This window comes from Malus domestica, chromosome 06 (assembly GCF_042453785.1).
Source record: "Malus domestica chromosome 06, GDT2T_hap1".
NCBI lineage: Eukaryota > Viridiplantae > Streptophyta > Magnoliopsida > Rosales > Rosaceae > Malus > Malus domestica.
Genome location: NC_091666.1, coordinates 20443392 through 20466887, shown reverse-complemented (window position 1 = coordinate 20466887; position 23496 = coordinate 20443392). Strand labels below are relative to the sequence as shown.

At 36.4% G+C, this 23496-nt stretch overlaps 1 protein-coding gene across 1 annotated transcript; it reads right to left on the bottom strand.

Annotated features, from left to right (window-relative positions):
* Positions 1-13110: 13110 nt before the first annotated feature.
* LOC114825660 (uncharacterized) lies at positions 13111-23091 on the bottom strand. The gene is made up of 8 exons (XM_029104693.2): positions 22992-23091; positions 22885-22906; positions 20506-20562; positions 20327-20408; positions 18711-18806; positions 18466-18590; positions 13364-13382; positions 13111-13248 (listed from the first exon to the last, which is right to left on the bottom strand). Exons 1-8 carry the CDS (start codon positions 23089-23091, stop codon positions 13111-13113), a joined length of 639 nt encoding a protein of 212 aa, XP_028960526.1.
* Between the last annotated feature and the right edge of the window lie 405 nt (positions 23092-23496).

Sequence of the window (23496 nt, the reverse complement as noted above, 5' to 3'; positions counted from 1 at the left end):
AGGGCTTGGGCAAAGTTTATTTTAATAAAAAAAAACCATGCTATAATTTTATTTAATTAAAAAGACTTAAAATTTAATGAAAAACCCTTAAATTTTAATAAAAAGGACAAAATAACTTAAATTTTAATGAAAAAGACATAATTTTAATATTAAAAAAAAATCTAATGCGCGCACAAACTGTTTATGAAACTTTCTACATTATTTATGAAACTTACGACACTATTTATGAAACTTACTACACTGTTTATGAAAACTTACGACATTGTTTATAAAACTTACTACACTGTTTATAAAAATACAGTCAGAGTTACCAACCATCTAAAACCTGTGATACCATGGATTATCAGAATTTGCAATTTTCTCAAACAGTTCACTTTGTATTGAAAAAGGCAGTTAATGGACTTGATTTTATTTGATATTGTTCCCTTCTATTATTGGCAAACCTTCCCTTATGCAACCTTGTTCCATCAAGCTAAAGCTTTCCAAAAAATGAGGCACGGAGGAAACTGGGTTTGATTTGAAGGTTAGGCAATTAGGGTATAGGTTTGCTAGGCTTTGTCTTGGAAGGAGGCGTGGAGACAGAGAGGATGGTGCGTTGGTGGATGGAGCTGACGATGAAGTGTTGGGAGGATGGGTCGTAGGCGAAGCTTTATGTAAAGGCTGGGGGATCGAAAATTGATGATGGCGAGGAGTAACAAGCGACGGGCATGGAGGATGGGGGTGATCTCATAGCGGAAATAGTGGTATTAGTGAAGAAGGGATAGACGATACATACTGTGGGAGAGGGGATTGTGATGGGGTTTATAGAGGAGGGTGAGTTGGTGTTAAAGAGGGGGGAGGGGATGTGAGGGACGTGCGCTCAGCGCACTTGGATTTTTTTTAAGTTTATTTATTTATTTTTATTTTTTTGTCCTTATCATTAAATAAAATTTAGTGTATGGTTTTTTTTATTAAAATGTAAAGATTTAAAGTCATTTTCATTAGTTTTTCTTATAAAAAAATTAAATGTGTGAAATTGAATGTATGCTTATGTGTTATTGATAAATGTACGGGACACATACGTATTTCAGAAATACTAGTCATCAAAGCTTTTGACTCTTGAGGTGGTTTTAGACACAATATATTATAGGTTGTTGGTAAGATTATTTTTTGAAAAGCTTAGATAGAACCACTATAATGGTAATTTGTTCGAATTCTTCTATGGATTTACAAGAAGCGTTTACGGAAGGGCAAATAGTGCTATCTAGAGTTTTCTCAATTTTACTGACCAAATTATTTACATATTATAGTTTGACGTACGACGTTTTCTGCATTTTGTCGTATGCGTGCAAAAAAACCTGTTCAATCTTATATACATCATTTTTTGCATTTCATCGAATTCATACGCATGCAACCTTCTACGAAATTATAAAATACAACAGATTGTATCATATTAATTAACGTCTGATTCATGTTACACTGTTATTACATGGTATTTTCATTTTCTGGAAGAAGAGGAAACCTACACGAAAACTATTAGTTGACAAATTGATCACAACGACAATGAAATCTGCAAGCTAAAAATTTAATAAGAAAACAGTCAAAAAGTGAGAAATATAATCAAAACATATACGTACGTACGCAGGACTGCCAAGACTAAGTAGTTAAATTATATTATTTGATCCGAGGAAATTTCAAGGTGGTTAAAGCTAATATAGTTTAATTATTTGGTCACGATGCGACGAGGTATAGTTCGTACTTGAGAGACTAGATTAAACGTAAAGCATGAGCTAAAACGATGGATTTGGTAGCTGCATCAGCATCAACTGGTTGATGTGCGTGTTCAAGATTTTGAGTTATCTCATATGGGTTGTTGGGTTAGTTGAGTTATAGGGCTTGATAAATGCTTATTTAGTCCATGTAATTGCTTAGAAAAAGAGAGAGAGAAATAAAACCAAAGTCGCACTTCTATTGAGCTCGTGTTGGCAGCTTGACATAATTGTTAAGTTCCATTAATAACGCGTACAGAAAATTTGGCTTATAACTTTCTCAGTTCTAATTCTGTTTATTGACATAATTGATTATTTAGCTTGTGAATTACTATATCGAGCTTAGGTTTTAGATGTTTAGTATCATATTGGTGAATCTCTCAAATTTTTTTTTATTTAAGAAAGGTACGATATTCATTAAGCAACTTAGAATATGTACAAACTGAGAATAGTGTGCATAATGGACCTCGATAAAAACATTGTTGGAGATTTCAACCCGGACAAAGGAAAAAAGTGTCCCACACAACAATAGACCTATCCTCAAATGAACAATAGAAGTGAAAATTACAATTCCTCCTCAACTAAAATGTCTTGAATCAAATCCGGAGTCTCCTCGAACCACACAAACTCCTAAGAGCTACTAAGGCCCATCCGAGCAAGTTGATGCGCTGCCGAGTTACCTTCTCGCTGAACATGGTTGAACACCAACCTCAAATCATTTATTATAGGACCAACCAATGAGTAGTCATCCCCTTGACCCTTCATAGCAGCCATCACCAAGCTAGAATCTCTTTCAAAATTAATCTTTAAACCTTCACGACAGTGTCTCATAGCCACCAATACCGCAGAGCGTGCTGCAACCAACTCAGCTTGGAGAACTGATGTTGGCCTCTCAATTGGACCTGTAGCAGCATCAATAAACTCTCCCAAATGATGCGAAGCATGACCCCAAACCCCCTCCCCCTCCCCAGGAGGCCACTTTGAATCCATGCCCCATCAAAGTTGTATTTTATCCAACCCTCCTCAGGTTTCCGTCACTTCTAGACCTCTTGAGAAGCCTTATTTGTAGTAGGCTTATGCTATTTGTGAAATTCATGCATCCATCCCTCCCTCGACTTTAAGCACAATCTCATGTGGTGGCAGCAAAGTACCATTCCATAACACATCATTCCTATGCTTCCATAGTGCCCATAACAACATCAGACATAGCTCAAAACCGAATGAAGGACATTGCATAGTCATATTGGCTAACCATTGCATTAGAGACAATTTGTGGTCGGTATCCTCCTTTATTCCCAGGCTTCGAGATCACACCGCCCTCGCCAAGCTACATTCTCTAAGAACATGCTCCATGGATTCAACTTGCACACCACAAACCATGCATGACTCTTCACTCATCACTCGCCGTTTGCAAAGATTCAAGCATGTGGGCAAAGAGTCCAAACACACACACCAAACATAGATCTTTACCTTCCTCGGAACACATGCACTCCATAATTTGTTCCAGAACTTCTCCACTGCACCACTAGATGAAGATAATGAACCAGCTACACCATCACCGTTATTCACGTTTATACCCCGTGTGACATGATAGGTGCTCCGAACTGTGAACTTTCCACTTCGTTCATAATGCCATATCCGACGGTTGTCAACATCCCACACACTAAGTGGCAAGCTTCGAATTAATTCCACTTCCTCTGGGGAAATAGATCATTCAACAACTGAAAATTCCAATGCTTTGACTCATTCCAAAAAAGACCGTCTACCGTGGCCTTAATATCACAATGCCCCGGTAGTGGGGTCAAAATCCAAAAGTAAAACTCTTGGCACCCAATTGTCTTGACATATACAAATTTTCTTTCCATTCCCCAGTTGCCAACGATGTCTTTTGTGAAGCACCGGTCACGAAGATGCGATGCTTTTCCAAACATATGAACTATAGGCATTCACCCGTGCTTCCAGGAAACCTGTCATAGATAAATACCAATATTTGAAGACACGAAAAGTAAGCGACTCAGGTTGTTGAAGAAATTGCCATGCTTGTTTTGCCAACAAAGCAAGGTTAAACGCATAAAGATCTCTAAAACCGAGACCTCCCTCGTTCTTAGGCTTACACAAACATCTCCAATTAAGCCAATGTATTTTCAGTTTGCCCGAATCACCACTCCACCAGAATTTTGCTATCATCATATTCAACTCTTCACATAAAGATGTAGGGGGAAGAAAACATTGCATGGAGTACATAGGCAAAGCTTAAGCCACCGTTTTCACCAATAATTCACGTCCCGCATTACTCAAAAGTACACCCCGCCAACTTTGTAATTTTTTCCAAAGCCTATCTTTCACATACGGGAATGTTTCCTTCTTCGATTTCTAAATTAGCATTGGCAAACCCAAATATTTATCATGAAATTCCACCCTCCTCATGCCGAGGTAGTCGGCCAACAACTGCTTGTCATAACTCGTAAGATTAGGATTGAACGATACGCAACTCTTTTCAAAATTCACTGCTTGTCTAGAGGCCACCTCATACGTTTGCAACACATGTTTAATGTTCTGACACTTGCTAAGAGTACCTCGAGCGAAAAGAAAGCAATCATCGACGAAAAACAGATGGTGGATACTAAGAGCATCATGACAAACTTTAATCCCCTACAAATCCCCCATTGCTTTATGCCTTCATTAGTAAAGTCGATAGACCCTCGGCACACATAACAAACAAATAGGGAGAAAGGGGGTCCCCTTGCCAAATTTCTTTTTCTGGGTGCACATATCCCTCCGGGTCACCATTCAATTTGAAAGAATAGGATACCGTTGTAATACATAACATAACCATACGAATCCATCGATCTGAAAACCCCATGCGATGCATCATGGCCTCAAGGAACTTCCATTCCACGTTATCATATGCCTTACTAATATCTAATTTCAGAGCCATAAGCCCATTAGACCCTGATGACCGCTTATGCATATAATAAGCAGCTTTAGCGGCTACCAAATAGTTATCGAAAATTAAGCGCCCCAGAATAAAAGCACTCTGAGCCGGAGAAATAATACGTGGGAGGATAACTTTCAACCTGTTCATAAGTACCTTGGCCACAATTTTGTATCGAACATTGCACAGACTAATAGGGTGTAGTTGTGTCATCATCATCGCATCCTTAACTTTGGGAATTAACGTGACATGTGTATAGTTAATTTTTCGTAGAATTTTCCTCATAAAAAGCATAGTCCGAACACCATTACATATATCTGCCCCAACCACCCCCTAATGTTTTTGGTAGAACCAAGGGAACATACCATCAGGTCCAGGCGCTTTTGTGGGATGCATTTGAAATACTGCACATTTAATCTCCTCATCTGTGAAAGGCTGTCAAGAGATGTATTCATCTCCTCTGTTACCGAGGGAGTGATGTGGCATAAAATTTCATTAAAATTCTCTACCCCATTAGAAGTAAACAGCTTTGAGAAATACAACACCGCAACATCTTCCATACCACTTTGGTCTTCACGCTAAATCCCATTGTCATCCATTAAACCATACAAACAGTTGCGCTTTTGTTTTCTATTTGCTTTCTAGTGAAAATATTTGGTGTTGCAATCACCAAGTTTAACCCAATTTTCCTTTGACGAGCCATCAACAGCATGTTCCCACCCATTTCGTACCGCTTCAGAACATCCCTCCTGCAAATGCCAAAATTCCTAATAACAAAATTGCTTTTTACCTCGAAGTGAAGTGCGTCTCGACCAGTTAATCAACACCGGAACATGATCAAACGTAGACTTATTCAAATGTTACATTGTAAATCGAGGAAACAAATCCATCCATTCTTCGTTACCTAAAGCTCGATCCAACCTCACCTTGATCCCACCCCCTTTCGTCGTAAACCACGTAAATTTGTTCCCTGAGTATCCAAGGTGAATCAACCAGCAATGCTCCACCGCATTACAAAAACACTCCATTTGTCTATCTTGCCGAATATTACCCCCTTCTTACTTGTTGGCTTAGAAGATTTCGTTAAAATCACCAACACACAACCAACGTTTGGACTTATTGCCATATAGAGACTAACAGCCGCTAAGACATACCCATCACTCGTAGCTGGAAAGCCATAAAAAGCAGTAAAGCGCCAATAAAACATATCCCCTGGAACACCCACATCAAAATTGACATGGTTCTGTGAATAAGACCTTAAACATAAGTTTATTTCCTCCTTCCATAAAACACACAAACCACCTGAGCTACCTTTACTATCAATGGTAAAACTACGAGCAAAATTCTACTTTAAACGTAAAAGTTCCATGTAGCAAGTATTACTTTTTGTCTTGCACAAAAACACTACAGTGGGATCTTGATTAGAAATTAAATGTTGAAGCGTATGAACCACCCGGAGGTTCCCAAGCCCCCGGCAGTTCCAACTTAAACAACTTATTGCTGGCGGCAGGGTTGAACCGAGTCAACCTCTACCGATGAACAGAACAACTTCAAGCTATCTAACAACTTCTTTCGACCACCAGACCGTGCCACCAATTTTTCTTCTTCTCGTACCAACCGTTTCTTGAGTTTCGATAATGGTACACCACCAGAAGCCCTAGCAGTGGATTGAATGCTGCTCGAAAAGAGGCCACGAAAATGTTTCCCTCTTCTTTGTTTCCTCTTCCTAACCCTCTGGTGATGCTCTATAATTGGCATGTGGTTGAACAGATCCAAGCCAAACCCAAACCTCTCACGATCTGGAAGACTTGGACCCAATCTAAACTACACAAAGTTCATATTCTGCCCCATCGTATCTAGCTTTCATTGACCACCCATGCGACGGATCCAACCTAAAACGTTTGCCTTGCGGTTTATGATAATTATCACCCAAAACATTATTTTAAAACCACTTACCATACGGCTTCGAAAGATCATCATCGTTTTTACCTTTAAATTGCACACATTATTCTTATATGTGTCCAATAATCCCACATAAGAAACAAGTTACTAGAAGTTTCTCATAGCGCAAATCAATCCCCACCTCGGTGCCCTCGATTGATAACAGTAAGCTTCGTCGTAAAGATTTCGTAATATCCATTGCAACACGAATACGCAATATAATTCCTTGAAGATCACCCTTCCTATTCTGATCAATTAAAACATGTATTCTTATCTGATTCCTGATGAACTATCCCATATGGCAAGTCATATATGCAAGGTGCAATCATTTAACATGAATCCAAAACTCCTAAGAACACAATGGAATACTGGTTGGGTGCGCCAGGTTATCCGCGTTCGCCAACACCAACAAGGCACTATCATACAGCTATGGAAACCCACTCTGCACCATTGCCCTTCTACGTTTGGTATTGAAACCAAATGAAAACAAGCCAACATCCAAGTCCACAATCGTAACCCTAGCCTTGGGGCGCCAAAGATTCAACATTTGTCGTTTGAACCTATCTTTGTTGAACGCCTTACGTGTAAGCACTCTCCCAACTAAGAAAACCTTAGTGGCTCTGACCAAAGCACTTTCCTTATCATCGATCACCACCACCCTTTGCTCCTCGGCAGTGAGAGCCAACCTTTTTGCAAACTTCAAAACCATGTCATCCATCAGCCTTTGCATGACTTGCAGACTGGTCCGATCAATCTAATAGAGTTTTCCCCCCACTTGTCGTGCTATTCGGAGAAACATACACTCCTAAGTAGTCGAGTCCACCGACTTTGATCCCCGCAACGCCTGGAGCATGGAAAATCAAACAGAAAACTCTACAGTTGCCGTCATAATTTCTAACCCCACCACTCTCATAAAGAAACCCTAGAGAGGAATTTAGTGTGAATCTCTTAAATTTTTAATCTATAGAACCATTCTATACACCAAAATAAGGTAAAATTAGATTTACCAACATATTTTTTTCTCATTTTTATAATTAAACATTTGTCTCTTTTAAAAATTGATTAAAGTGCTTTGAATCTTGTCCACGTCAATATTTTTAGGTTTAATTTATTTTACATGTCATTTGTGTGCTGTCTTTTACTCAAAGTGGTATATTAATTTCTAATTTTATCCTGTTTGTTGTTTGAGATTTTTTTTTTTCTGGCGTGGATTTTGCAGATTTTCTTTGTTTGAATTTGGTTGGGTCTCTTTCATTTTTTTTTTTTTTGCATGTTCTGTATTTTGTTCACAATTTTATTTTAGTTTGAGGTTCTTTCTATTGCTTGCCTCAATATATATTGTCATTGGTGGTGTGTATTAAACATGATGATACACATCCATGCCCCTAAAATACCTAAAGGTTGTAATGAAACTCTATTATGCCTTCAAATGTACCTAAGCTTTTGAGAAGAAATGCACCCAAGAATAAAATAAGAAAAAAGGTACCAAAAAAACATTGCTGGAAGCTATAGTTTGATATGTTTGTTGGAAGTATTGATACGTTTGCTCTATGGTTGGGTAAGTTTGTTGCAAGTTATTAGTCCGTTTGTTGGAAGTTATTGGATATGCCCTAGATATTTGTATAGGTAGTTTTTCTAAATGGGTACAATAACAATGGTATATATTTTTAGTGTAGCTACTGGGTTCAGTATATTATGAAAATGTGGGTTTAATTGTTGTCATATATGGATTTAATTGTTCAAAGGCCATTGATGAGTAGATTTTATATTATATATTTAACCCTATTCTTAGTTTATTTTCGTTATTATTTTAGAAGAATTTTGATATTTTGAATTGTATTTTCAATATAGGACTTTCAACTTCCTCTAGAGCAAAACATGATCAAATGGATGCATTTTGGAGTAATTTTAGTTGGAAGATGTTCGTGAATCGCTTAGCTTGATCATGTCAAAATATCAGATTTTTCCACCAAGCGGTTATTTTCTGGAGATAGAATAAAAGAGTAGTGCACGGTGTTGGAAAAGTGATGTTTTGGGCTTAATTGCAAGTTTTGGAGCTCAAGATGACCGATTTTCGATTCGGCCCCTTCTGGAGATGTGTCCAAAATGTTATGGTCTTTAAAACAAGCTATTATGGACCAGATTTGGAGGGGATTTAAGGCTAAAATGTGGCTGGACAGTTCCCTTGTAGATTCTCCTAGCTTAATTAGGACTTTATTTTCTAGTATATTTTATTATTATTTGGTTTCCTAGTTGGGAGAAAAATTTGTATGGGGTTTGACTTGCCACTGCATAATGTTGAGTGGCGTTACCATCCACTCAAACCATGCCACTTAGAAGCTTTATCTACAATATTTGTTATAATTTTATATTTAATTTTTTCATAATAGAATTTTCTATTAAATAATTACACCTCCCACTTTTTTACTCAATTCCTCCTCTCCTTTTTCTTGTTAGATTTTCTTCCCATTCGCGTATTGTTTCTTCTCTTCCCCTTACTTTTCATTGAAAAATTTGAAATAAAATAAGAACCCACATTCTCTAACTTTTCATATCATGGAAACTAGAAAGCAACCGATTTTATCCTTTTTTTTTAATTCGGCAACATATTTTATCATATGAACTTGACTTGATTGATTAACACACAAATCTATTATATCCAACAAAGATGATACAAATTGAATCTACCATTTTCAAACGAAAATTTTCTTGTAATTTGTTGTACAAAAATTCAAACCCCATAAGAAGAGATCCATGATTCTATTGGTTCATTCAAAATGCATTTAGGCAATGGTTTTATAGGGTGGTCGGTTATCTCAATCAAAACATGGTTGATGGTTTTTTTGGTTCTAAAGTGAATTCTTTTTTTTTTCTCCTTATTCCTGCATATATTTATAAGAAATGCAAGAAAAGGAGTGGGACAAGCTGAGAAGGAAATGAGACAGATAAAGAAAGGAAAATTATAGAAGATTAGATGAATTAGAATATTAATTAGGAATATTTATTATGAAAAATTTAAATATAATATATGGTAAAAATTATATTTAAACCTTACCACATGGCAATTTGAGTGGATAGTAGTGCCACTCAGCATCGTTCAGTGGCAAGCCAAGCCCCACACAAGTTTTTCACCCTAGTTGGATCCAAAGACTTTTATTGAGGGATCGTTTATGTAGAGCAATATAAGGCTTTGGCCGGCCCTAGTTTTTTAACTCTTCTTCTTTTATGCGACTTTAGAGATAGGAAATTGGCTAGGGTTCTTGGAGAATTTCATTTTTACTTTAAGGTGTTTTCGATCTTTTTCTTCATTATAATATTTTCTATGATTTAAATTATGAATATGCGTAACTAATCCGTTTTGCTAGGGCTTAGCCTTGAGCCTTAGCATGAATATGTAATTATTTGATTACTTGTGATTGATTACATGCATGCTTTGAATTATTCATTACTGTTTTAAACTATCTAATTGTTTTAATGCTTGATCACCATTAGGATCTTTAGAAAAGTAATTTGATGCAAATTTGGTCTGAATGTTCCTTGAAATTGACAATGGCTTCTTGTGGTTAATAATTGTAATTTCATTTAAGATGAACACCACGTCTTAAGGGGTTGCATGGTTTTTCAAAAGGTTTTCACAAAACATAATGAATCTCTCATATTCATATTTGATCCGAACTTCCGGACGGATTGTATGTTAGACATACGTTCTATGTTGGAGGTTCCAAGTAAAATATATATTTGGAAAACCTAACTTTCAAAGTGGGACGTGTAGATCATAAGTAATTTGTAAAAACAATACATAGGATTGCTAGGTGATGGCGGAACCCTAGTGCTTTTATAAATTGGTATTAAAAAGCTCTTTTCTTTTATCTTCTTAATTTTGACCAAATTTGCTACTTGGTTTTTAATTAAAATTCGTTTTTAATATTACCCAAATTGAAAATCTCCTTTCCCAATTTCTAGATTTATGTAATTAATTAGGAATTGGCTTTACATAAACTATTTAAATAGTCCTTGTGGAGAACAATCTTGCATGAGCATATATACTACAACAACATTGTACTTTTGCAAGTATTTTGTGTGATTTTAACCTTCTTTACATAGGTACTAAAAATCCTATTAAGAAATTGGCACCTCGGCCAGGGATTACTTTACATAATTTGTGTTTACACTTTTCTTGATTAATTATTTTTAGTCAAAAAAAATAAAAAAAATTCAAAAAAATTCAAATTTTTTTATTATTTTCATTTTGTTGCAAATTTTGCAACTTGCATGGTCTAGACCAAATCAGAAACTGCCCAGATTACAGAGTTTGATCCAGAATCGGAGCACACATTACGAAGTCGGTTGCAGGAAAGTAATTTGGAGTGGGACTGTTCACTGCAAGACACTTTTCTGCATAATTTGTTTGCTGATTTTGTGGACAACGAGGGTACTATAGCATTAGCATTACCTACAGCAGGCAGGCTACTCAGAAAGTCATTAGCTACTCGTGCAAACGATGTTCCAAATTGTATTGTGTACCCCGCACAGGAATAGTGTAATGCGTTTGAGATCAAGCATCATATGCTTGAAATTTTACCAACATTTTGTGGGCTGCCAAACGAGGATGCGAATATACACATTGCAAAGTTCATAGTGGGCTGCAAAAATATTTTAATCAAGGTTTCTCTACTGAGGCTATTAAACTCCGTCTTCTCTTTCACTTTAAAGGATAAGGCATAAACATGGTTATTCACGTGTCAGCTAATAACATTACTACTTGGCAACAATTACATACAAAGTTCCTGAACAAGTATTATCCAGCATCAAGACATTGAATTACAAGAGAGAGATTATGACATTCACTCAAAAGCCTAACAAGGAGTTTCATGAAGCATGGGAGAGATATACAGATATGTACGTGAAATGTCCACGTGCTAATATTGATGCAGATACACAAATGAATATTTTTTTTGTGGACTTAATCCTACATCTAAGAGCCATTTTAATGCATCAGCTAGAGGATCATTGTCAAATAAATCTACAAGAGATGCGTTTGAATTGTTTGATATGATGGCCACAGAATATCAACAGTGGGCAGCAGAGCATTCATAAAAAAGGGGCATCTTTGAGTTATCAGTAGGTTCTTCTAACATGTCTGCACAAATGGAAAAAATGGAGAAGAAAATTGATGCAAAATTTGACATAATTCTACAACAGATAACAGGTTTTACATAGCAGCAGCCATCTGTAGCAACATTTTGCACTATTTGCAGCATGGCTACGCAGGATGTAAACAAAAATATGGGTTTTCTCGACACTTTCGTCCCTTACAAAGGAACAAAAATTCAACAGAGAAAATCTATGAGCACGCTAACAAGTAAGTTTTCTAATTCGTCTTCATCTTATAGAACAAACCATATGATTGTTGAAAAGGGCATGGCAAAGGATCGTTTTCTCACCACTATAACATGCAACAATTTATAGGTAACATGGCGAGGTCAATGGTGATTATGGTGGAAACGACTTGTGTCGAGACTGAGTCTAATTGGGCCATCAAGTGCTTTGTTTGGGCATTTATGTCCACTTGCCTATTTATAACTTGTTTTTATGTTTATCTCTTGTAACAATTTTTTTTTTCAATCAAAGAAGCTTATGTAGGAAAAAAAAAACACATCCAACAATTTAAATCACCCATTGTAAGCCTTAAATTACAGTATAGGCAACAATAACAGCGTCGAGGTCGGGCGGATTGAGGAATGATTTGCTTGCTTGTGGATTTATGCTCTACATATTTCGATATTCTATGACTCACAAATGCTTACATGCGCACTTGCGGTTTGCACATGATCCGTATTTATGGTGTATCCCATTTTATTAACAATATATGATTGATCACCCGAATCTGACAGTCCAAGTTTCTGATTGGCTTAAGTATATAATATCAATATGGTAGGGATATGCTGTTAATACACATCCACCTGGATTATGCACACAACCCAAGTGCGCAGGTGTGCAAACACCTCTTCTATACATATGTAACGAAGACCCAAAAAAGAAAAGATAATGGTTTGGGAAAACCATTTTTTTATAGTTTTATTTTACTTTTAATTTCTCTAGAACTAGTAAACACTTGAATACTCGTAACCGGATTTAAACTTGATTCCAATTACAAATAGGTAAACACGTGATAAGTATGAGAGACGATTTCACATATTTAACAAATCCACACAAACACCCATGAGTAGGAAAGAAGTAGATGAGAGATGGACGAGAAGCTCGCATTTGTATTTTAGGGTGAGCAAGTTTTAAATTTTAAATCATAAAAAGCAAAGCACATATAAATGAATAACAAATACATCAGTCAACCCTCTTGCAAGTATATCTAAGAAGACACAAAAGTTGGAACTTCAAAGTGACAATACTTGCAAACCAACATGTAACACAACAGAACAAAACGACCGCCATAGATTGGATGCATAAATGTGTTAAAATCAGCTAGACTTAAAGGCCAGATCGTGGATATCCAACTGAGGGTGGAACTCGCTGATCAATGCGAGACATCTGCAGAAACTGAGGCACTACCATAGGTTGCGGTCCAAACTGGCCATCTCGTTTGTCCATTTCAATCTTGTGTTGTGTCTGCAAAATCCCAAGTCAGAAGTCAGCTGACGATGATGTTCATCTGATTTTCGTTCTAGTTTCACATTTCGGAATTTTAAATTTGAACTACGAGTAAAAAAAACCACTTGGTTACCTGCATACATGCACAGACCCTGTAGAAAAAAGCAAATGCAAAATTAGTAACTTCCAACAAACGTTGGTTGAGAATGTTCAATGTGTTAGTGTATAAGCTATTGAGCTTACATGAATATTAGAAGTAAATAAGTCTTGTGTCTAATTGTGTATTCACTTTGGTAATTAAACCAAGTGTAGAGGTCATATTGTAAAAAGGGTTTTGTAACAGGTGTGAAGATCTCCTTGTGTCCATCTAGATGTGTGGCAGAGATCATTCTCTTTCTATATGCTTTGTAACCCAACCGTTGTGCACAGAGTGTGTGAAGCAAATATATATGCAGTTTACTCTCTGTGCAAGTTTCAACAGAGAGCACCACCATCATAATCTTCTCTCCATTGTATTTGAGTTTTTGAGCTTATCCTTATTTCTACTTCTCGTTCAACTAAAAACACTTCAATTAGAACTTTAACATGGCCTCAGAGCCTTGTTCGATCATTTGAGATCTGGGAGTAAACTGTGAAGCAATCGAGCTACACTCGAGCTCGTTCCGGTTCAGGCGAAGTCGCCGAAATTCCATAGAATCCGATTTCGATTTGTGTTCGTCTCGTCTAAGCTAAGAGATGGCTGGATCTGGAAATTCTGAGGTGAGAACTCCGATCTTCTCCGGTGAGAACTACGAGTTCTGGAGAATCAAGATGGTGACGATCTTCAAATCTCACGGGCTATGGAAATTAGTTGAAAAGGGGATTACGGTCTCAGAAACAAAGAAGAAGAAGGTTGAAGGAAGCTCAGAGGAAGAAGAAGACGATGAGAAAATGGTCGCAGCATATATGCAAGATGCAAAAGCTCTGGGTATTATCCAGAATGCGGTCTCGGATCAAATATTCCCTAGAATAGCCAATGCAGATTCTGCGAAGATGGCATGGGATCTGTTATATGGTGAGTATCATGGTGGTGATCAGGTAAGATCTGTGAAACTACAAAATCTGAGACGTGAATTTGAGTATGCTAGGATGCGTGATGATGAAACTCTGTCTGGGTATCTTACTAGGCTAAATGAATTGATCAATCAGATGAAAACATTTGGTGAGATTCTGTCTAATGAAAGGCTTGTACAAAAAGTTCTCATTAGTCTCAGTAAACCATATGATCCCATATGTCTAGTTATTGAAAATACCAAGTGCTTAGAAACTGTAGAACTGCAGGAGGTTGTAGCAATTTTGAAGAGTCAAGAACAACGATTTGATTTGCATAGTGTTGATGTCACTGAAAAGGCTTTTGCCTCATTCTCTGTGAGTCCAAAAGGACAAACCAGTGGAAATGCTCAAACTGGTACATTCAAATCCTATAAGCACTTGAATTCGAAGGGAAAGAAATGGGAATCTAAGCCTAAGTTTCAACAGAGGTCATTCACTAATCCTACACAGAACTCAAACTCTTCTGGGTATGTGAAGCAAGATGCAGTTAAACCACAGTGTAGAGTGTGTTCCAAATTCCATTTTGGTGAATGTAGATATAAGGGGAAACCTAAGTGTTATAATTGTGATAAATTTGGTCATTGGGCTAGAGAATGCACTGTAGGGAAGACTGTGCAAAAGGCAAACTCTGCAAATCAAGTGGAAGTGACAGGGAATTTGTTCTATGCTAATAGTGCGATCTCAGAGTCAAATGTCAATGGAAACTGGTATATTGATAGTGGTTGTAGTAACCACATGACAGGAGATGCTAATCTGCTTGTTGACATAAAAACAAATGTTGCTGGAAAAGTGCAAATGCCTACTGGTGTGTTAGTGAATGTTGCTGGAATGGGTTCATTGGAAATAGACACTAATAGAGGCAAGAAGTATATCAGGGAGGTTATGCATCTGCCAGGATTAAAGGAAAACTTACTGAGCGTTGGGCAAATGGATGAGCATGGATACTATCTCTTGTTTGGAGGAGGCTTGTGTAGTGTATTTGATGGACCTTCTCTTGATAATCTTGTGATCAATGTTAAGAAGAAGGAAAATAGATGTTATCCTCTTTCTCTGTGGAAAAACAGCCAACTTGTTCTGAAAGCTAGCACCGATACAAATTCTACCTGGATTTGGCACAAGAGATTAGGACATCTAAATCTCAGGAGCCTTAAACAACTCAGAGAAAATGAAATGGTACATGGTCTTCCACATCTTGAAAACATTGATGGTGTATGTGAAGGATGCCAGTTTGGGAAACAACATCGTGATTGGTTTCCAAAAGAGAAAGCTTGGAGAGCAAGCAGTCCTCTAGAGCTTATACACACTGATTTGTGTGGTCCTATGCAAAATGAATCAATTTCTGGGAATAAGTACTTTATGCTTCTCATTGATGACTATACAAGAATGTCATGGGTTTACTTCCTAAGACAAAAATCTGAGGCTCTAACTTGTTTCAAGAAGTTTAGAGCCATGGTAGAATTGCAGAGTGGTTTCAAAGTAAAGTACCTAAGAAGTGACAGAGGAGGTGAGTTTGTATCAAATGAATTCAACCAATTCTTAGAGGCTGAAGGAACACAAAGACAACTGTCTATGGCCTATACTCCACAGCAAAATGGAGTAGTGGAGAGGAAGAATAGAACAGTTGTAGAGATGGCCAAGACAATGCTTCATGATAAAAGCATGCCATATTTTCTGTGGGCTGAGGCAGTGCATACAACAGTGTACATTCTAAACAGATCACCTACAAAAGCACTGGATAATCTGACACCATTTGAGGCATACAGTGGCAGAAAACCAGGAATTGGTCACCTAAAAGTATTTGGATCAATCTGCTATGTGCATATACCATCTGAAATGAGACAGAAACTAGATGCTAAGAGTGTCAAATGTGTGTTTGTTGGATATGCTACATGTGAGAAGGGATACAGAGTGTTTGATCCATGCACTAAGAAGTTAATTCTTTCAAGAGATGTAGTTTTTTATGAAACTATGACCTGGAATTGGAAGGAACATTCAGAGAACTCTGTTGCTGTGACCCACATTCAGAATTCACATGGGTTGGGTGAAATTCAAGACTGTGCCTCCAGTTCCTCTACATTCTCTCATACTGAAGAACAAGAAAGCAGCATTCAAGAATCTGTTGAGATTCCTCAGTCTTATGATCATACTCCAGTAAAATGGAGAAACATAAATGATATTATGGCATAGTGCAATTTGTGTATTGTGGAACCTGAAAAATTCGAAGAAGCTGCTCAAGATCAAGCTTGGATAAAAGCTATGGAAGAAGAACTGACCATGATTGAGAAGAATAGAACTTGGGAATTGGTGGATAGACCAAGTGACAAACATGTTATTGGGGTGAAATGGGTATTCAAAACCAAGTTGAACCTGGATGGATCAGTACAAAAGAACAAGGCACGACTAGTTGCCAAGGGGTATGTGCAAAAACCAGGAATTGATTACAATGAGACATTTGCTCCGGTTGCTAGACTAGATACAATCCGGACTTTGATAGCTCTTGCTGCACAGAGAAGCTGGAAACTATATCAACTTGATGTTAAATCTGTATTTCTGAATGGACAACTACAGGAAGAAGTCTATGTTGAACAACCCGAAGGATTTGTGATTAATGGCAAAGAAGATAAAGTCTACAGATTGTATAAGGCTCTGTATGGATTGAAGCAGGCACCTAGAGCCTGGTATGGAGAGATTGATAGTTATTTCACTCAGTGTGGATTCATAAAGAGCTTGAGTGAAGCAACTCTTTATATTAAGACAAGGGGAGATAAGGACATCCTAATTGTCTCTATCTATGTTGATGACATAGTATACACTGGAAATAACCAGGAGATGCTGGATGAGTTCAAAGAAGACATGAAAGATAAATATGAGATGACAGATCTCGGGGTACTTCATCATTTCTTGGGGATGGGGGTTATACAAACATATACTAGCATTTTTATCCATCAAAGGAAGTATGCTTCTTCCTTATTGGATAAATTTGGTCTAAAGGAGTGTAAACCTGTCTCCATACCTCTCATTACTTCTGAGAAATTAAGTAAAGATGATGGAAGTGGTGCAGCAAATGAGGAGCAGTACAGGAAGATTGTAGGAAGTCTGTTGTACCTCACTGCCACAAGGCCGGATATAATGTATGCAGCTAGTTTATTAGCTAGATATATGCATTGTCCTACCAATAAACACTATGGAACAGCTAAGAGAGTGCTCAGATATGTTAGGGGCACATTGGACTATGGTTTGAAGTATGAGAAAGGCAAGAAGGCAGTCTTAATTGGTTTTTGCGATAGTGACTGGGGAGGATCTCTTGAAGACAGCAAAAGCACCTCAGGCTATGCATTTTCTTTTGGAAGTGGAGTGTTCTCATGGGCCTCTGTGAAACAACAATGTGTTGCTTTTTCTACTGCAGAAGCCGAGTATATCAGTGCTTCTGAAGCCACAGCTCAGGCCATATGGCTCAGATTTGTTCTGGAAGATTTTGGAGAGTTACAAGTTGATGCAACCCCTCTGCAGTGTGATAACACATCTGCAATCTCAATATCCAAGAACCCCGTGTTTCACCAGAAGACAAAACACATTGACAGGAGATATCACTTCATCAAGGATGCCTTGCAGCAAGGGATAATTGACTTGGTTTACTGTCCTACCAAAGAACAAGTGGCAGACATTTTCACCAAGGCATTACCAAAGGACAGATTCAACTATCTCAGGGACAAACTTGGAGTTATATCAGCTCAAAGCTTAAAGGGGAGTGTTAGTGTATAAGCTATTGAGCTTACATGAATATTAGAAGTAAATAAGTCTTGTGTCTAATTGTGTATTCACTTTGGTAATTAAACCAAGTGTAGAGGTCATATTGTAAAAAGGGTTTTGTAACAGGTGTGAAGATCTCCTTGTGTCCATCTAGATGTGTGGCAGAGATCATTCTCTTTCTATATGCTTTGTAACCCAACCGTTGTGCACAGAGTGTGTGAAGCAAATATATATGCAGTTTACTCTCTGTGCAAGTTTCAACAGAGAGCACCACCATCATAATCTTCTCTCCATTGTATTTGAGTTTTTGAGCTTATCCTTATTTCTACTTCTCGTTCAACTAAAAACACTTCAATTAGAACTTTAACACAATGGAAAAAGAAAGGAACTTACGTGCAGTACACCATGTCAGACAGACAACTCAACAAATGAGATGCTCGTGAGATTTCTTGATTTCCAACAATCATCGCAACTATGGAAAAGATGCACGCAATTTGTTTTAGGAAGAGCATGAAACCCTGTTAACAAGGAGAAATGTAATTAACAGCTGAATAACATATTACTATAAATTAGAAAGCACAATGGAGCTCTGCTACAAAGATTTATAAACCAGAATATTGTGTTGCAAGAGAGATTACAATGATGCAATTATCACACTGCGTTGTCTGTATATTGAATTCATCTTGCAACAGATGGCGGGTTGAGGCCACTGAATTCCCAAAGCACAGGAAAACCTGGAACGTCGAGCATAGGATGAAAATTAGAAACTACGGGAAGAGAAGCTATGTGTAGCTCCAACTTAAAGTAATAAAATAATGGCAACCATGCAATTGACCCTAAATAAGATTGTCTGCGTACACAAATGAAAGAAAGAGTAAAACACCTAAACAAGTCCATTGCAGTCTGTCCACTAAAATTCAATCCCTAAAGCAAATTAACCTTCAAGGCTTCATTTACTCTTTCCATATAATTGATTGCTTATGGAAAACTCCATGAACTGAAAACCCTACTTTATTGGGCATAAATTGAACTGCACTATAGCCGCATTTGAGCAAAGTCATTATATTCATGACCCATGAAATTCGGATAACATATGGATTGGTTTGTACAGCATTGAACAAATGAACCAGATTCTGATCACGCCATTAGAAGACAGGCACCAATAGGCAAAAGAACCAAATTTGAGCAACTTGTTATGATTTATTTATTTATTTATTTGCACTAGTTCTCATTATATTCTATCATTCTATGTTTCGGAGGAGCCTAATTAGCCAAACCACATGTGCCAAGAGAATTTATCAGAAGATGGAATACCAGTTTGCTTAGGAAAACAACCAAGGTTCTCTAAAAGCCAAAGATTAAACACATTGGAAGACTTCAGTCAGTCCAAAGTGAAACGCCGTTGGCAATAAAAAATACAAAAAATATCCATCAATTTACATAATCGTTGAATAAAATTTGGATTCAGTCTATTTTTAGAGGTCACTTAAGAGTTAGTGATGTTATTAAGAGCAAATGTAGGTGTGATATTAAAAACTTATGTTTTTTTATTTTTTTTTTAAGAGCTTCTACTAGTTAAGAGTCTTTTAGTATTTCTAAGGGTCAGTAGGGATTCTATTTGAAGCATATAAACAAGAAATCTCATCTAAAAGTTTGAACTTGGACGAATTAAACAAAACAAAGGTGTTGTTCAAGGCTTGGTTTGGTTCTGTTGATATCTGCTTCTGTACTTACTCTCTTTTCTCTTCCTTATTCTTCACTCTGCCTATGAATTCTCAAAAGTTAAAAAAAAAACCTTAAATCTTCTTTTTCTCTATACTTCTTCTGATTACTAATAAATTTCTGTGTAAAAGCACACGTTAGGCAAACTCACCTAGTGCTATCCCATACAGCTGAACTTTGAGCATTTTTAGCTACATGGGATGCAACCAAATTAAATCTAACCATTTTCAGATGCATAAATTTAGCTAATCAATTCGTTGGACGACATCAGGATCGTCACCGTTTTCTATCGGCCGGTCTCCTATCAGGATTTTTGGACTTTCAGAAATACTCAACTCATATATAATTAGCTATTAATCTGTCCGTTCTATACAAAAGGCATGAAGCTAAGATAGTAAGAAAAAAACAAGAATGTGGTAAAATCTACCAGAAAAAGGACAAATACTATGAAACAAAGGGCATAGATGTTAAACCAAGGATTTGACGAAGGCTACATAAAAAAATCATAAAATTACATTCATTTTATATATACCTCAGTTGCCAGGCAGAATTCAGGACATTTACTTTCCCCACACCTTCCGCTACAGGGCATATAACCAGCACAGCAAACATATCTACGATAAACAAAAGCACAATTATCACTGTATTCATATCAAAGGAGGGTCACTCAGTTCATATTAGGGTTCAAGCAAAATCAAAAGTATAAACCACCTTGACATGTCATTATAAAGTGCTCGTTTCCGGAGCAAGTATGATGCACATGGCGCACTACAGCAAAACAAAGTAAATTAATATCACCACAATGGGATAAAAAACTCGTTGCCTGATCGAATGGTCAAAATCCTGGGTGATTTAGATTTTGGCCCTTACAATTTATTATTTCTAAATAAAAACTCATATTTCTTTAAAAATCCAATATAAGCTCAAATTTAAAATTCGCAACCACATCAAAACACTATTGACCTATTAATACAATTTATTTACACCCATACCACTTATATTTTATGGTCTGTTTCCCAAATTCCTAAATTTATGCCAAATTCAAAGTAGTAGAAAAAGGGAAATAAAATATATAAAATGTTTGCATTAATTGTATCCATGTCATACTAGAAATTTATGTTTTTTTGTGATATTAGTTTGTTCCAATTATTAAAAAAAAATGCCACGCCTATATTATATATTTTGAATCAAATAACATTCTTGTAACTTGTAGGTAAATTAATTTGTTCCAATTATTAAAAAAAATATTCAAAAAAAAAAATACTACACCTATATTATATATTTTGAATCAAATAACATTCCTCTAACTTGTAGGTAAATAATTTTCCATGACGTTTTGTTGTTGTATAAACATGAGTGTTACATAATATTTTTAATATTATGCATCAAATTGCATTTCTTTTGTTATAGGTAAATTATTTTCCGAGTACTAGTACATATGTTAGGCAGGTTTTGTTGTTGGTATATACAATATTTTGTATCGTTGTAAAGAAAGATATTACATTACACACATGGTATAATTGTTGCAGGTAAATTATTGGAAATTAATTTGCAGGTAGGTAATGAACATTTTGCATCATTGGATATAAACATTTCAAATAGTAGGTAGGTAAATTATTTTTTTTTCTAAATTATATAAAAAAATTATACTACTCCTAGTTATATTTAATTTGTTCCAATTATTTAAAAAAAAATTATACTACACCCAACCAAATAACATTTCTCTAACTTGTAGGTAAATTATTTTCCATGTATTGTTAGTTATGTTAGGCATGTTTTATTGTTGTATATACATGGGTGTAACATAATATTTTTAATATCATGCATCAAACTACATTTCTTAATATAGGTAAATTATTTTCCATGTATTAGTACATATGTTAGGCACGTTTTGTTGTTAGTATATACAATATTTTGCATCATTTTAACAAAGAGATATTATATTACACCTATGGTATAATTGTTATAGGTAAATTAATGTGCATGTAGATAATGACATACAGTGTTCTAATATATTTGTTTGTACCATATTTAGGGCCTCCGTATTTAGACCTCGTATAAATACTCGGGGGACTCAAATGTAATTATGTAATAAATAAAGGGGCAACTATGTAATAAGTGAGGAGCCCTTATTCTATAAAAGGACTCCTCACTCTCCTCATTAGGGGAGGTCAAGGTTTAGGCCATGGGAAGAGAGAAAACATCTCAAAGAGGGCAAACACAGAAAATAGGCTAGAGAGCACACTGCCTCTAGCCTCCTTGTATATTCACCATTAAGAGTGAAACAATATCAACATCAGTGTGGACGTAGCCCAACATTGGGGGTGAACCACGATACATCTTGTGTTCTTTACTTTCTTGCAGATTCACGGTCAGATTTACATTGTTCAAAGACCCCTCCGGTTTTGTGCATCAACAATATTAATAAAAAACAAAGGATAAAGTCAAAAGAATTCAAGAGTAAGGGAAAAAAACTGAATCAAATTCTAGTTTTATGACAATTCAAAGCCTTTTTTTAAATTAATTTGCAATGAATTTTTAAAGTCTTTTTTTTTTGTTGCAAAATCATTAGCCTCTATCCAGTGCAAAAGAACTCGAGCCACACTATATGTATAACGATTAAATAGTATTCGAGTATAGATAAAAAAAATTTTAACAAACGATATTATCTACACTAAGGGGGAGGAAGTGGACTTATGGCTGGTTTGGTATTGCTGTACTTTGGAAAAGAAAAAAAAACTGCTTCAAAACTGTGAAAATAAGATGTTTTTAAATGTTTACCAAACACCTTTTTGAGCTCAGCTTTTTATGATACTCACTTTTTATAAAAGCACCTCAGTACCAAACTAATATTTAGTTAGCCTCACAATAAGCTAGCAATAATGGTTCAAATTCGTCTTTGGCGAGAATCGAACTTAAAACCTCTCACTTACAAATGAATAGGAATATCACTAGACCGTAGTACTAAGTGGCTAGAGTATGAATAATTTATGATCTGGTTCCACAAGAAAATAATATTCTCACATTACATTGAGAAATCCAGTAAAAAAATTAACAATGCAAAGTAGCAATGAAATAAGCAAAGCTTACCAGAACGCCGCAAAGCAGCAATCTGCAACAACATTCACAATACCATATCACATACTAAATCGATCGAATTTAGAGAGAGAGAGAGAGAGAGAGAGAGAGATTTTTACAGGGAGTGTCGGCCTGAATGGTGCCCATGAGGTCGGAGTGCCAGAGATTTCGGTAGTTTTGGCGAGCCTGCAACTTGTCCATGTACTCCTGCGACGGCATGGCTATTGATTCTGCTGGTCGTCCGAACACACCTCACTCAAAAAATCGGAGAAGAAGAAGAAGAGGATCTGGAAAAGTGAAAAGCCAATGGAAAATTGGAAAAATTGTGAAATTTAAAGTCTTCCAAGCAGAGTTTTATAGTTTTATTCCGTTTTAAGAAGTCAAATGCACGAGGACAAAAGAAATGTAATAAGCCAAGTAAGAAGATTACATGAATAATTATAATATTATTATTTATTAATAAAAAATAATTAAATGCTCAACCGCAGAAGTTAATGACGTGGAAATCCGATGAATCCTATGATACAACAAAGAATTTAGTTCCAGGATGGATTGGATTACTTTATTGGTTGATGACATGTTGTCGACGTCTTTTCTCGTTGTCCGGCCGGCCGTTTTGTTTTT